At 39.4% G+C, this 13,348-nt stretch overlaps 1 protein-coding gene across 2 annotated transcripts in view; it reads left to right on the top strand.

Moving 5' to 3' along the window:
* The window catches only part of lrch1 (leucine-rich repeats and calponin homology (CH) domain containing 1), a 48,030-nt gene that overhangs the window by 23,910 nt on the left and 10,772 nt on the right, over nt 1-13,348 (top strand). The window contains exons 5-13 of one of the 2 annotated variants that reach the window (XM_061841041.1): nt 698-834; nt 1,234-1,349; nt 5,773-5,860; nt 6,895-7,000; nt 8,020-8,111; nt 9,160-9,236; nt 9,824-9,916; nt 10,008-10,085; nt 11,527-11,563. In XM_061841041.1, the coding sequence (XP_061697025.1) occupies nt 698-834; nt 1,234-1,349; nt 5,773-5,860; nt 6,895-7,000; nt 8,020-8,111; nt 9,160-9,236; nt 9,824-9,916; nt 10,008-10,085; nt 11,527-11,563 (824 nt within the window). Of the gene's footprint in view, nt 1-697; nt 835-1,233; nt 1,350-5,772; nt 5,861-6,894; nt 7,001-8,019; nt 8,127-9,159; nt 9,237-9,823; nt 9,917-10,007; nt 10,086-11,526; nt 11,564-13,348 lie in introns of both variants that reach the window. The other variant, XM_061841040.1, reaches the window with a different exon arrangement.

Below are 13,348 nucleotides of genomic sequence, written 5' to 3'. Positions count from 1 at the left end.
CCCAATTTTTTTTTTTTTTGGTGAGGACTTTTTCCTTTTAATTTTACTTTAAATTTTTGTCTGAATTTTGTTCACAGATATTGCCAGAATGCAACACAGCCATTTTTTCAAAAATTTACCGGGGGGACATCACCCCGGACCCCTCTAGTACTCACATTTGTATTTTCAGGAATTTTCACAAAAGTCCACTTTCATCTCTACATATATGAGAATTACAATTTCAATACAGAAATTCCTCAAGCATATAATTTTAAATCATCACATTGGGTATTTTCCCATGAGAACTTGACAAATGCCAACATGCTTTAGTTGCTATGCTAATATATAGCAAGACAGCAGCTTGAATATAGAACTTGTTTCTCTAGATGAATTTCACATGGTGTCGGGTATTATTTCTAATGAGCACATATCAAATGCGTACTTGCTAACGTATTACATGAGTAGCAACCTCAATACAGAAAGTGTGAAGGCACATCATTAAGAAATTCGAATCATGCCCTATATTTGAGTACTATTTGTAATGAGAAGGGATTCTAACATGTTAACATACAGCCATAAAAGATACATGAATCCGGAACTCGCTTTGGTGAATTGTGCTCTTTAATCAGCTACTACAAACGCGAACAGTTGGTGTGTCAACATTTGGTAAGATTGCAACGTTTTTTAGCATAGTTTAGCTGTTGCTGTGTGCACGCAGACCTGGCTGACCTTCCTCTGGTCAAGTTGGACTTTTCGTGCAACAAGGTGTCTACCATTCCACTGAGCTACCGGAAGATGGTGCAGCTACAGGCCCTGCGGCTGGAGAACAATCCGCTTCAGAGCCCCCCAGCACAGGTACCGCCGCCCAGATCTGTCGGTTCCAAAAATTCCTCTGCCGCAGTACCCACCCGTTTATAAATGGCATATCTGGAAAGTATTCATAGCTGTTCACTTTTTTCCACTTTTTGTTATGTTCCAGCCTTATCAAAATTTAAATGTATTCTTTTAATAATTCTACACACATCACATAATGATGGCTTTGGAAACTTTTTTTTAAATGTTTGCAAATTATTTTTACCTTCTATCCAGACTAAAACTCTCTCTTGGAATTATTACTTGGTAGTGGGCTAATCTCAGGGTGAGAATTTTAATTTTGGACTGAAAAACCTCTCTGGTCGAAAACTATCTCCTGGAATTAGGAACCTATCTTGAGACTAAAACCTGTTCTCTCTCTCCCTCCCCCCAATCCCCCAGATCTGTCTTAAGGGTAAAGTTCATATTTTCAAGTATCTCAGCATGGAGGCGTGTCGCAGCGACAAGATGGCCGATGCGCTCTACCTCCCTGTTATGGAGCGCCTCAGCCTGACGCGGTGAGTTACATTTCAGAAGGCTAATGCTAGTGACGATGAATTTCCTAATCAAACAAAATATCCGCATTTAAGGTTAAGTTCTTTCCTAAAATAATGACAGTTCCTTTTTTAATGTTAATAGACACCATGCCTCAATTGCTAACTAGTTCATTTTCAATGGGAGACAGGTCTGGATGATTGTGAGGCCAGTCTAGTACATTCACCCTTTTACCAAGAAGCCACACGTGCAAAAGCCATTGTATGGATGGCAGCATATGTTACTCCAAATCCTGCATGTACCTTTCAGCGTTAATGGTGCCTTCCCAGATGTGCAAGTTACCCAAGCTATTAGTACTAACAGATACTGACTTTTGAACTTTGCGCACATAATCCGGATGGTCCATTTCCTCTATGGCCCGGAGAACACGACATCCATTATTTACAAATCTATTTTGAAATGTGGATGCGTCAAACCAAAGCACTCTTTTCCGGTTTGCGTCATCTTTGATGAACTTGGGCCAAGAGAAGGCATCGGCGTCTAGTTGATATATGGCTTTGCTTTACTTGATAGTTTTAACTTTCATTTGATGCTGTAGCGATAAACTACGTCAACGGAGAATTATTTTATCAAGTGTTCTCTACCCACAGAGCTGCTGGATGCCTGTTTTAATACATTACTGTCTGAGAAATTGAAGTTCACACGCAATCAATGTTGGTTTTCAACCTTGCCGATTACCTGCAGAGATTTCCCCAGATTCTCTGAATCTTTTGATTATATTATGGACCCTGAATTATTAAATCCCTTAATTCCTTGCAATTCCCAATTAAGAAATGTTTTTTTTAACTGTTAGACTATGTGCTCATGGAGTTGTTCACAAAGAGGTGATCCACATCTCATACTTGCTTGTGAACAACTGCTCCTTTCTGGGATTGTCCTTTCATCATCATAATTAATGTATACCAGGGGTGTCCAAACTTTTTGCAAAGAGGGCCAGATTTGGTAAGGTGAAAATGTGTGGGGGCCGACTATTTAGCCTGACATTCTTTGAACCATTAACATTAAATACAAATTAACTTTTTGGGATTTTTTTTAATTTAATTACAAATGGCATACTTTTACTTTTACATTTTTTTTTACATTTAGGTTTTTACCGAAATCACAAACCACAAAAAATTAAGAAAACTATAAAGGATATCTAAGTTCATGTGAAACATTACATATTATTCACTATTATATGCTCACTGTAGGAAAAGTGCTGAAAACAAAACAATGATCACTGCATATTCAAACTGTGATTTTGACCATCACAAAAAAATTAATTAACTGAGATTTAAGAATTTATTCAACTCAGAGGACTTAACAAAGGTCTTGCCTGCACTAATGTGAAGGGTGATACTGGGATCTTGACTGCAGTATGTAGTCCATGTCTGGCTCAAGAGCAGTGGTTTTGATGCGCAAGACGTCACGCAGGTGAGAGAGTCACTCAGTCTCGTCCTCATGCGGCTCTTGTTAATGTTCATAACGGAGAATGTCTTCTCGCACATGTATGTGGAGCCAAACAAGCTCAGCATTTTCTTAGCAAATGTCCGAATTGCTTGGAACCTGCCTTCATCCAGCTGGCGGTAGAAGTTGACAAGAGGGAGCTGTTGGTGCCGACTGCGATGCTCGGCGTCACACTGCAGCTCAATGAGCTCCAGTTGAAGGTGGTCTGGAGCGTCATCAGGGTCCACGGAGAAAGGAGAGGAAAAAAGCGTGATCTCCTTTTCAATAGCTGCAAAGTCCCGAAAGCGCTGCTGAAACTCCTCAACCAGAGATGAGATGTCTGCTGCATACTTTGTCATTTGCGCACTGATATTGATCTGTGGGAAACTGGTCACAATTTCCTGCAGCGACGGGAAATGTGCGGTATTGGGCTGCGCCTGTGACAGGTGTCTTTGGAAAAGTAGCAGCTTGGTCCGAAAGGCTTTGATGTGTGAATACAGTTGGCTTACCACTGCATTTTGCCCTTGAAGGCTTGTGTTCAGCGCATTCAGATGTCGCGTTATGTCAGCTAAAAATCCCAAATCAGCCAGCCAAACAGGATCATTTAATTGTGGCATGGGTTGTCCCTTTTTAGTCAAGAATTGTCCAATTTCCTCCCTGAGAGAGAAGAAGCGCTGCAGCGCAGACCCCCGACTGAGCCACGTTACGTCGGTGTGATACAAAACATCTCCGTATTCAGCCTGGATGTCGAGAAGAAACTGTTGAAACTGGCGGTGGCACAGCGCTTTGGAGCGAATATAATTAATAGTCTTTATCACTGGTTTCATAACATTATCATATTTCATATATTTGGCACAGAGAACTTCTTGATGAATAATACAGTGGAGTTTAATAGCGGTGCCTCCTTCTTCGCTGACTTTGTTACAGACAAGGCTTGATAATCCACTCCGCTCGCCAGCCATGGCAGGTGCGCCGTCCGTAATAATCCCGGTGACTTTATTCCACTGTAGTTTCATGTCATCTACGGTGGAACAAACAGAAACAAATAAATCCGTTCCTCTTGTTTGGCCCTTCAGACTCTGGAGGTCCAGAAGCTCTTCACTCACGTTCATGTCATTGTCCACTCCTCTTAAAAAGATCAGTAACTGAGCGGTGTCGGACGCATCCGTGCTTTCATCGCACGCTAACGAGAAAAAGTCAAACTCAGTTCCTTTTGCCTCTAACTGTCTCTTAATATCTAATGAAACGTCTTCAATTCTCCGTACCACAGTATTACGAGCCAGGCAAATATTGGCAAACTCTTGCTTCTTCGCGGGACAAATTTTCTCAACCATTTTCATTACACAGTCTTTAATAAATTCACCCTCAGTGAAAGGTTTGCAGTGCTTTGCAATCAGCGTTGCCACTTCGTAGCTTGCCTTTGTGGCATTTTCATTTGACTCACGGACTCTTGTGAAAAAGCTTTGCTGTGCCGTTAAAACAGCTTCCAGTTGCTTCACTTTTTCACCGCGTTTGTTCCCAGTTAGCTTGTCGTAGCTAGCATGTTTCGTCTGGTAGTGCCTCTCGATGTTGAATTCCTTGAAAACAGCCACAGTCTCTTGGCAAATTAGGCAGACACAGTTGTTTCGTATTTCAGTGAAAAAATACTCAAATTTCCACTTGTCCTGGAAGCGGCGGCCCTCGCGGTCAACTTTCCTTTTTTTGTTTACAGACGCCATGTTAGAAATGGGCTGGGCTGAAACGATCACACAAGGTCAAGGGTCACGGCGGCCAGAGTGCGGCCACAGGGCTACTGCCATCTTCTGGTGAAATGAAAAATATGAAAAATAGCTTTTTGTACACATGTATTTTATACTGTGGTCAACAGTGCTGGCGGGCCGCATATTATTGATTTCATGATAGAGGCCGCGGGCCGGTAAAAATTTGTCCACGGGCCGCAATTGGCCCGGGGGCCGGACTTTGGACATGTCTGATGTATACCATTTACGCATACTGGGAGTCCTCAGTCTACAACTGTGATCCGTTCTTCCAGCTGCGACTTAACTCAAATTTCGACTTAAGTCAGATTCCAGCATTAAAGTCAGAATTTACATCAAAATACTTTGAACAGAGAGGAAGGGGAGGCTGCGCTTAGCTATTGCAAAGGAACCTGGTCCTCAATCCTCTCCATCTCGCCAAGTATCAAAGATTCTTGTTTTGTGATCATTGTATCCGACATAGGAACGGAACCCTTCACATGCGCTAAAATACGGGTTTTGTCTTTAATAATCATAACCACGGTCAACTGACTGAAGCCTCGGTGGTGTTGCTGTCTCTTCTTTCTCCAATCTTTTTATGATCTTGAGCTTTGTTTCTGTGGTAATGGATTTTCTTTTGATTGCAGAAGCATAGTTAAAAGAGAGCTTTCTTCTTTGGGGCAATAATGTCTAAAAGAGGGCAAAAAATGCAAAGATACTCCTGGCGCACAAACACAGACAAGCATTAGCCAGACAAAATGGCGGACGGGGGACAGGCGTTGTAAAGTCGAAACGAATTTGGTCGAAACTGTCTTAACCCGAAGACTCCCTGCATACCACTTGTACTTCTGTACAGTTGCACACATTCATTCATTCGTCAAACCCTGGTGGTGGGAAGCAACTTGTGTAGCCTGACAGAAGTGTGACTCCCATTCTACGCCTCCGGCACTTCAGCTCACCACCAAGCATCCAACCACATTCATTCAAAGTAATTGTGCTTTAAGTCTTACCGAGGGACATAATGACGAAAAGTACTCGAGCAGGGCTACGAAACTTCAACCCTTTGGTTTAAAGGCTTTCAAGTCAGTTTATGTGTGGGTACAGAAAGCAAGAAAGAGAGAGAGAACTGAGCTTCAGGTGTGTGTGTGTGTGTGTGTGTGTGGTGTGTGTGTGTGTGTGTGTTGTGTGTGTGTGTGTGTGTGTGTGTGTGTGTGTGTGTGTGTAGTGTGGAGGACATGGAGCACCAAAGGAAGCAGGACAGTGACTCGGGAGTCGGCAGCGATATTGGAGACAAGAGGCTATCAGCAACAGAGGTACGCTGTGTATGTTGGAATATATTGTGTGTATTACATGTACTGTAAACCTACGGCTGATGTTTGTAATGACTTACTTTTTGAAAATTACCATTGCTTTTGCTGCAATCTTAAATCACCAAATCAGTTTATGGTTCTTCTGCATTGCACTTCATCCCATACTTTCCAAAAAGTTTTTTATGAGAGCAGCAGCATACTGCTGGTGGAATATTTAAGGTGTGTATCATACTATAGACAGACAGACAGACAGATAAACTTGTGACATTGATGTTGGTCCTGACTCCACCAGTTTTTCATAAATCCAATTGCTTTTTCTGGAAGCATGTACAGTATAAGTGTCTGGATTTTGCCCATCATCATTGTTTTTGTTGTTCCTTTTGTGAGAGCTGCATGTTTGGTTTTGCTCAGAGATTACGTCTCCCCTCACATAAGGTTGACCCCTGCTATTTGGTGTTAGAAGGGGTAACATTTATTTTTATTAATGGACACTGAAGAGTATCAGTATTTTGTATTGATTTAATTCAATGTGTTCAAATAAAAAAAAAGTTTTAAAAATATGACAATTTATTGCAATGTTATGTTGAATGTTAAAATGTCAAATGTACAATGTTAAAATGTAGAAAATTGTAATAAGATTGTCTTTAAGATTTAATTTTTGATTATTGAAAATGATAGTGGTATATAATTGTTAGAAATTCCTATTACAATGTATTTTCACTTAATACAAATGTAATTAAATTAGAGTGACAATAAAATGGGCAATTTATTAATATTTAAAACAAAAATCACTTGAATAATAGGGTAACTTTTTTTGCTTGTTAAAATAATGTGAATGTTATTTAAACATTTCATTTGGATTGAGGAAGTTTCAGAGATTAATTGAACAATACGTTCATCATTGTGGACGTAAAATAAATGTCTTGACCCTCCAAAGGAGGGTCAAAAAATTAGATGATTTATTAATATTTAAAGTGGGCGTCTTTCCTGTGGATAATGTGTGCGTTATGTTGTGTGCGTGTGTGTTGTGTGTGTAGCCATCGGATGAAGATAGTTTGAGTCTCAACGTTCCAATGAGTCACATCACGGAGGAGGACGGACTCAGTAAAGACGACTCCAGCGAACACATCAGCTCCCTGACAGGTGCGCGCGCGCACACACACACAAACTTACTCCCCAGATGCGCCACTTAAATAGACTTCAATCAGCCTCATTCGGGTCAGTGCAGACGGGACATTAAAATCATTAAAATGGATGCTTAGACACTAAATTGTTAGCATTTGCTTGTCGGAAGTCTCCTAAGGGGAGCCCCTTTCACCCTCATTAACTTAGTGTAACATTTATTCACCTGTCTCTTTCACACAGAGCCCAATCAAGAGGGATCAAATTGTAAATTTGTGGTTGTCTGTACCAATTTTGCAAACCTTCTAGTCTTGTTTACACACAGTTTGCACAAAACTGGCCCAGCAGTAGAGCTGACATTTAGTTGCCTGTATCTTTCACGCAGAACCCATCAAAGGGGTCCATTAAGTGACTCTGCACGGATGCGGCAATTTGCAAACTCAGTAGCCTCTTTCGCACAAAGATTTTGTATATTCAGAGGCTGGAATTTATCAGTCAGTGTCTTTCACAAAAAAAAAATCTATTTAAGTGGAAACAATCAGTGAAGAAGTGCTTGAATGCACCAGTGTTTTTGGTACATCTAGACTCTTTCAGACAGATTTAAAAAAAAAAAAAAGTAGGTTTCTTTGCACCTTTCTTTCATTCACACACAAACTAAAAAAGTGGGAACTGGCAGCATCTGTGCTCGTTCAGACGAGAATACAGCTTCATTCAATCAGCAATTTAGTGCTCGGATGCACCAATTTTGCGAACACAGACTACAGAAAATCAGCCCGTGAGAAGTAGTAAATTGCAGAAAATGTGCATTTCCACACACAGACACGGTTTCCAGCAATAGGGGAATTAGTGCTCGGCTACACCACCTGTGTGGTATCTTTAGCCTTGTTTGCACACTTTTTAGGGCATACCTCCCTTTTTTGGAAATGTGGAAATGAACTCCCCCCCCAGAAATTTTCTCTAATGGGGGGGATGCTAGCACTGAAAATTGTAAAAGCATGGGCAGGCGATAGCGCTGCTTTAGCATGTCTTTTCCCCTACAGATCCCAGTTCGGAGCCGGTTCGGCTTATCGAGGAGAGCCCAACGGAAGCGCTGAGGGAGCAGCTGGCCTACCGAGACGCCGCCGCTCACTTGGTGGGCTATATTAGGGCGAGTCCTCTGCGCTTACCTCATCGTGTAAAGTCGTCTGTGACCATAGTTGATCACAAAAAGTTGTCATACATTGGCCCCAAAACACTGCATCTTGCCCCTAAAGTTATATATTTGGCCAAGAAAGGTGTTGTTTCACACAGAAATTCACCCATTTGTCATGAAAACACTATTTGCCCACAAATTGTCTATATTAAGCGATAAAAGCAACTGTTTTCAGTCAAAGCACTGTTTCTTAAAAACTAACAGGTACAAATACACATTTTGCTTTCGAATACAAATTTTTATTCAAATAAGATGTTCCCATTTGAAAGTCAATGTGATTATTTGCTCACAAAAGACCACATTCAAGCATGAAAACATGACATTTTGCTATTACAAATATAAAATAATTTTTAAGATGGGCTTTTTTTTCCTGGATTTTAGTCTCCAACAAAGCATCTGTGCATAAAATATTTATGAGTGCGATGACAAGAACGCTTGTTGTGAGTCATTCTTTTGTCATAGCCTAATGTCGCGTTTTGGGGAATATTTTCTTTTTTTTAAATACAAAATATTGCATTTCCATGTAAAACTACACCCTTCCTGGGTGAACTTAGCTTTTTTTTTTTTTTTTTGCGTTTTGGTGAACAAATACTGTTTTAATAGTCTAATATTACCCTTGGTGGTGAAGCTAACCTTTTTGGGGGTGGGAGGCTTGCTACATTTTAGAATAAAAATGGCCTTTTCCTCAACAAATGACATTTTAGTGACAAGGTGACATCATAATCAGCCAAAAATGCCTTTTTGTGAACAAATGTATTGTTTTAATGGCAAATTATTGCACTCACATATTAAAGTAGGTTATTAAAGCAACTTTCAGTCATGGCTTATAGCTTTTAAGGCAAAATATAGCCTTTTCCTGAACAATGTCCAGCACATGAAGTTTTCATAGCCTAATGTAATGTTTCAGGGAGCGAATCGTTTGTCGATGATAAAATATTGCATTTCTATGCCAAAGGGAACTGACATCTACGGCGCATTTGGCTTTCAGGAGCGGACGCCGACGGCAGCAGACTTGGACGAGCCACTGAGAATCGATGAAGACTCGCACTGGACCGCAGAGCAGCGGTGAGAAATTTGCTTTCAGAGATGTCCCAATTAGCATTTATGGCTAATGATGCTGATGCTATGTCATCCTGAAAAAGTTCAGACATTTTATTAGGGCCCAATTATTTTGTTAGCATCCAAAAAAAAAAAAAAAAAAAAATCAAAGCATTATTTTTATTATTTTTAAGTAATCATGAAAAATTATTTGATTTTGCATAATTTGATACCACTCATATTTAACAAATAATAATTACATGTATATGTTCTTTCATATATTTTGATATAACTATTATACCTAATTGCTGAAGCTCATAATTAGTGAATGAGAAGTCAAATGTTTTTGGTTGTCAATTATATTGTGCATTTTAAAAAAATGTTTATTGTAGGAAATATGAACTGAAGGAATACTTGGTTATTCATTTATTTTTTAAAAAAGAATATGCTCCAATTATTCATCCATTTTCTGAACCACTTATCCTCACTATGGTCAGGGTATGCTCCACTTACTAAATTGTAACCTATTTGAAAGCTGATTATTCATTTAATTCTCAATACGTCTTTATAAAATGTATTTGAAACAGTCAATAGAAGTAGATTCTTTGTGTTAGTTCGAGATCAAAGGTAACAGGGGACGGCGGCCTGCACTTGGACATGATCAGCCAGCTAAAAGAGGCTGTGGAGCTACTTCAGGATCCCAGCAGGTCAGAGCTATACCTTAGTCAGGATGTCACACAGTATTTCTATTCAGATTTTAAAAATAATAATTATCAACCTATGGCTTGTGTCCTTTAGAATTAACTTGGCGCAAGAGGACCTGTGCGGGGTGCAACTCTACCCCGTTGAATTGGTCACGGTGGAAGAATCTGTCAAGTAAGTCAGCGTCAAAAGATATTTGGAGATTATTGTTTTTCTGGCATTATACAGTATGTTTTGGACTTTGTGATAAAATACAACTTTCGTGCCGACCGTCGTTTTTTCATCCACAAAACTCCACAAGTGGTGCTTGTTTTAGAAAAGAAAAAAAAAAATATATATATATATAAATGGAAACATGTAGCCTTTTAAGTCAAAAATTTCCCAAACGTTCTTGTTAAATACTAGGATTTTTTTATGGCAGAAATAAAATATTACAGTTTTATTTTTTTTAAAAAAATAATTGTATACATCTTGCAAATTTTGCCCTGGTTACACACAACCATTCCCACCGTCACAGAGTGGGAGCTGAACCCACATTTGCCTGCACTCCAGTCAAGTAAATGTACCAGTCCACTATCAGAACCCCTTCCCACCACCCAATCAGTCTCGAACAATTTTACATTTTAGTTGAACTGTTTTAGAATTTATGATTTTTCAAAACCTTTGTACTGATTCATGATGACGTTTCACATACAGTAGATGCACATTTAATATGTCCCATTGAGATGTACAAATTACATATTGAAGATTTTGATGACTATTTCTTATTCTGTTTGTACAATCTTTTTGTGCTGCCCCTTCCTCTTGCTCTCTATCAATACATTCTGTTATCAAATATTTTTGTCTTGTTTGGGGTAGGTATATTTATTTATTTCAATTGATGTCAGGGTCAATTTTTGCTGTCTATCACCTTTTGTGACCAAATAGAACACTATTGGTCACATTTCCTTGGGCACCTACTTCTTTCTTGATCAAATGTTTATTTTTTTGTGATACTATGCTTTGGCCCAAAGACTAGCATTTATTGTGGCAAAATACAACTTTGTCAAATCGTTCATTTTTTGTGCACAAAGGTTGCTGTTATGTGGCCCAATCCATCCTTTTTTTGACAAAGAACTGTTTGGAATACTTCTCAAAATGGTGGAGCGTGTCTGTGCAACTTTTTTGTCAGCTGTCACCAATGCTTGTCATCACTCAAGTATTTTGTGGGTGAAACCTTTCCCATAACCTTTTGTGAGCTATTGTCATATTTTTATTCAAAAATGGGAAGCTACTACTTTCCCAACCTCAAAGATCAGTTTGTAACATTATATATGTTTTGGGGCCAGGTTTAGACTTTCTATCCCAAAAAAGAAATTTTGAACACCAATTGTGTTTTTGTGCACAAATGTTGCACTTTTGTGGTCCAATGTTGCATTCTGGTGACAAGGAATTGGTAGAAATCCTTCCACTGGATGATGGAGTGTGTCTGTGTGGATTTTAATCATAAACACATAAAAATAGCCTTTTGTAAGTGAATGTAATGTAATTTCATTTCATTTGTCTACCATCATGCATTTTTTGTGAGTAGACTTGTGTGGCACGCCCTAACGGCACTTTTTGTTTCCCCCCTCAGCGGGCAGGACAGCGACGATGACATCACCACACCAAAGGTATGTTCACACAACTTGAATGTATTCATTGTTATGAACGATGACAAATATGAATACAAGATTTCAAACGCAAAAGCAGACTTTTTTTGGGTGAGATCGGTCAAATCTGTTTTTTGATTTTTGGTTTCATGTTCAAAAACTGGTAAGTCCAAATTTTTCACATGACTATAAAGTCACACTGAAATGGTACTATGCTTTGTGAATATAAATAGATAGGTAAATGTCCTGGAACGACAATCTCATAAATTAAATTAATTTAAAATAAGACTTAATTCCAGCAAATCTTTCAAAGGGAGAGTGAAGTCGCATTGATTGCACAGTTAATGAGGAATAACCAGCGTGGACACATTTGAGAAGGTATGAGTCGAGTTCTTAATGACATGAATCCAGTTTTACATCAGAGTTGTTTGGTTTTGCAGGGTCAGGAAAGCCAACATGGATCAATGCCATTGGACAAAATAGGGTTAGGCCCCTCTCTGGTTTTGTGGTTGAACTATTTTTATGCGTATGGTATACAGCTGACATCAAATTCACAGCTTGGTACCGACGGAGTCACCTATTTGTGGATTTTTCATTTATATATTCATGACGGTCCATTTTTGCTACTAACAGTCGGGCCTGGTCTTTATCCCCCCCACAAATGGCAGTGGTCCATTGTAGTTTTCTGTACCTAAAAGAAAGGGAGCGGGGCATTCTTTCATGTACATATGCTGCTGATAACGTTCAGAATTTTATTTGTTTTACATTAGCATATTAGGAGGTGCAAATATGACTATTTATTCATGTAGTGATGGTGTTGAATTTTCCACAACTGCACCAAATTCTTTCGAAATTATCTTAAAACAGTCTGCTGTACTAATGTCTTTTGTCTAATATTCTAAGACATTAATACAGCAGACTAAGTTTCAATTATTTTAATACTCATCAAAATTATGAAATTGGTTTTAGAATATATTATTGCAGACTATAAGACTTCCATCACTCACTGAAGCAAAGCAAATTTATTAAATGTAGCGCATTTCATACACGAGGTGCTTTACATGATTAAAAGCATTTCAACACAAAAAAACATTTAAGAGGGAAAAACAAAAAATAATGAAAAAAAAAACATAAATTAGATTTAAAAAAGTACAATTTAAAAGAATACAGTACAATTCAAAATCATACAGGACAATAAATATTAAAAAGTGGAAATACTCTAAAACGCATGGGGCGGGGCGGGGCGGGGCGGGGCGGAGGTTTTCCGCCTGGATTTAAAAACATCCCCACTTCGGGTGGTTGTGTTATTCACTTGAATGGCCTACCTGGTGATTAACAGAGCTGAAGTATGAAACTCGACCGTTTGAAGCTGCTTGAGAGAATCCACCCCTTACTATTTTAATGAAAGGTTGTGCAAACTGGGTATAAATAGTCGGACTTGGCCCATGAAGTTTATGTTGAAAGCCTCAACTGCATCCTGCTGCAGCATGTGGTGGAGGAGGAAGTGGGAGGTGGCTATGAGTTCCAGAAGAAGCGACAGATGATTCTAGAGAAGGCCCGCTTTGAGGCCCAGCTCGCATGCTGCCAGTACGAGTGGCACTTGTCCGTCCAGGTAAAATCGTGGTCCGACCCGCGGTAGGTCGGGCGTCCCGTCTGCCAAGCTGGCCGCCATCGTGTCGCTCGGTTAAGCTGACGTGCGGTTTACTGGCGTGCTTTGGCCTGCTGTGGTTTGTGTGTTTGATGCAGAACCCAACTGGCTTTTTGTTGCTTTGTGTGTGAACTTTTTTTTTGTTTGTATAAATTAAG

The sequence above is a fragment of the Syngnathoides biaculeatus genome, chromosome 14 (assembly GCF_019802595.1).
Source record: "Syngnathoides biaculeatus isolate LvHL_M chromosome 14, ASM1980259v1, whole genome shotgun sequence".
In the NCBI taxonomy this organism is placed as follows: domain Eukaryota; kingdom Metazoa; phylum Chordata; class Actinopteri; order Syngnathiformes; family Syngnathidae; genus Syngnathoides; species Syngnathoides biaculeatus.
This window is presented reverse-complemented; position numbering and strand designations above follow the sequence as displayed.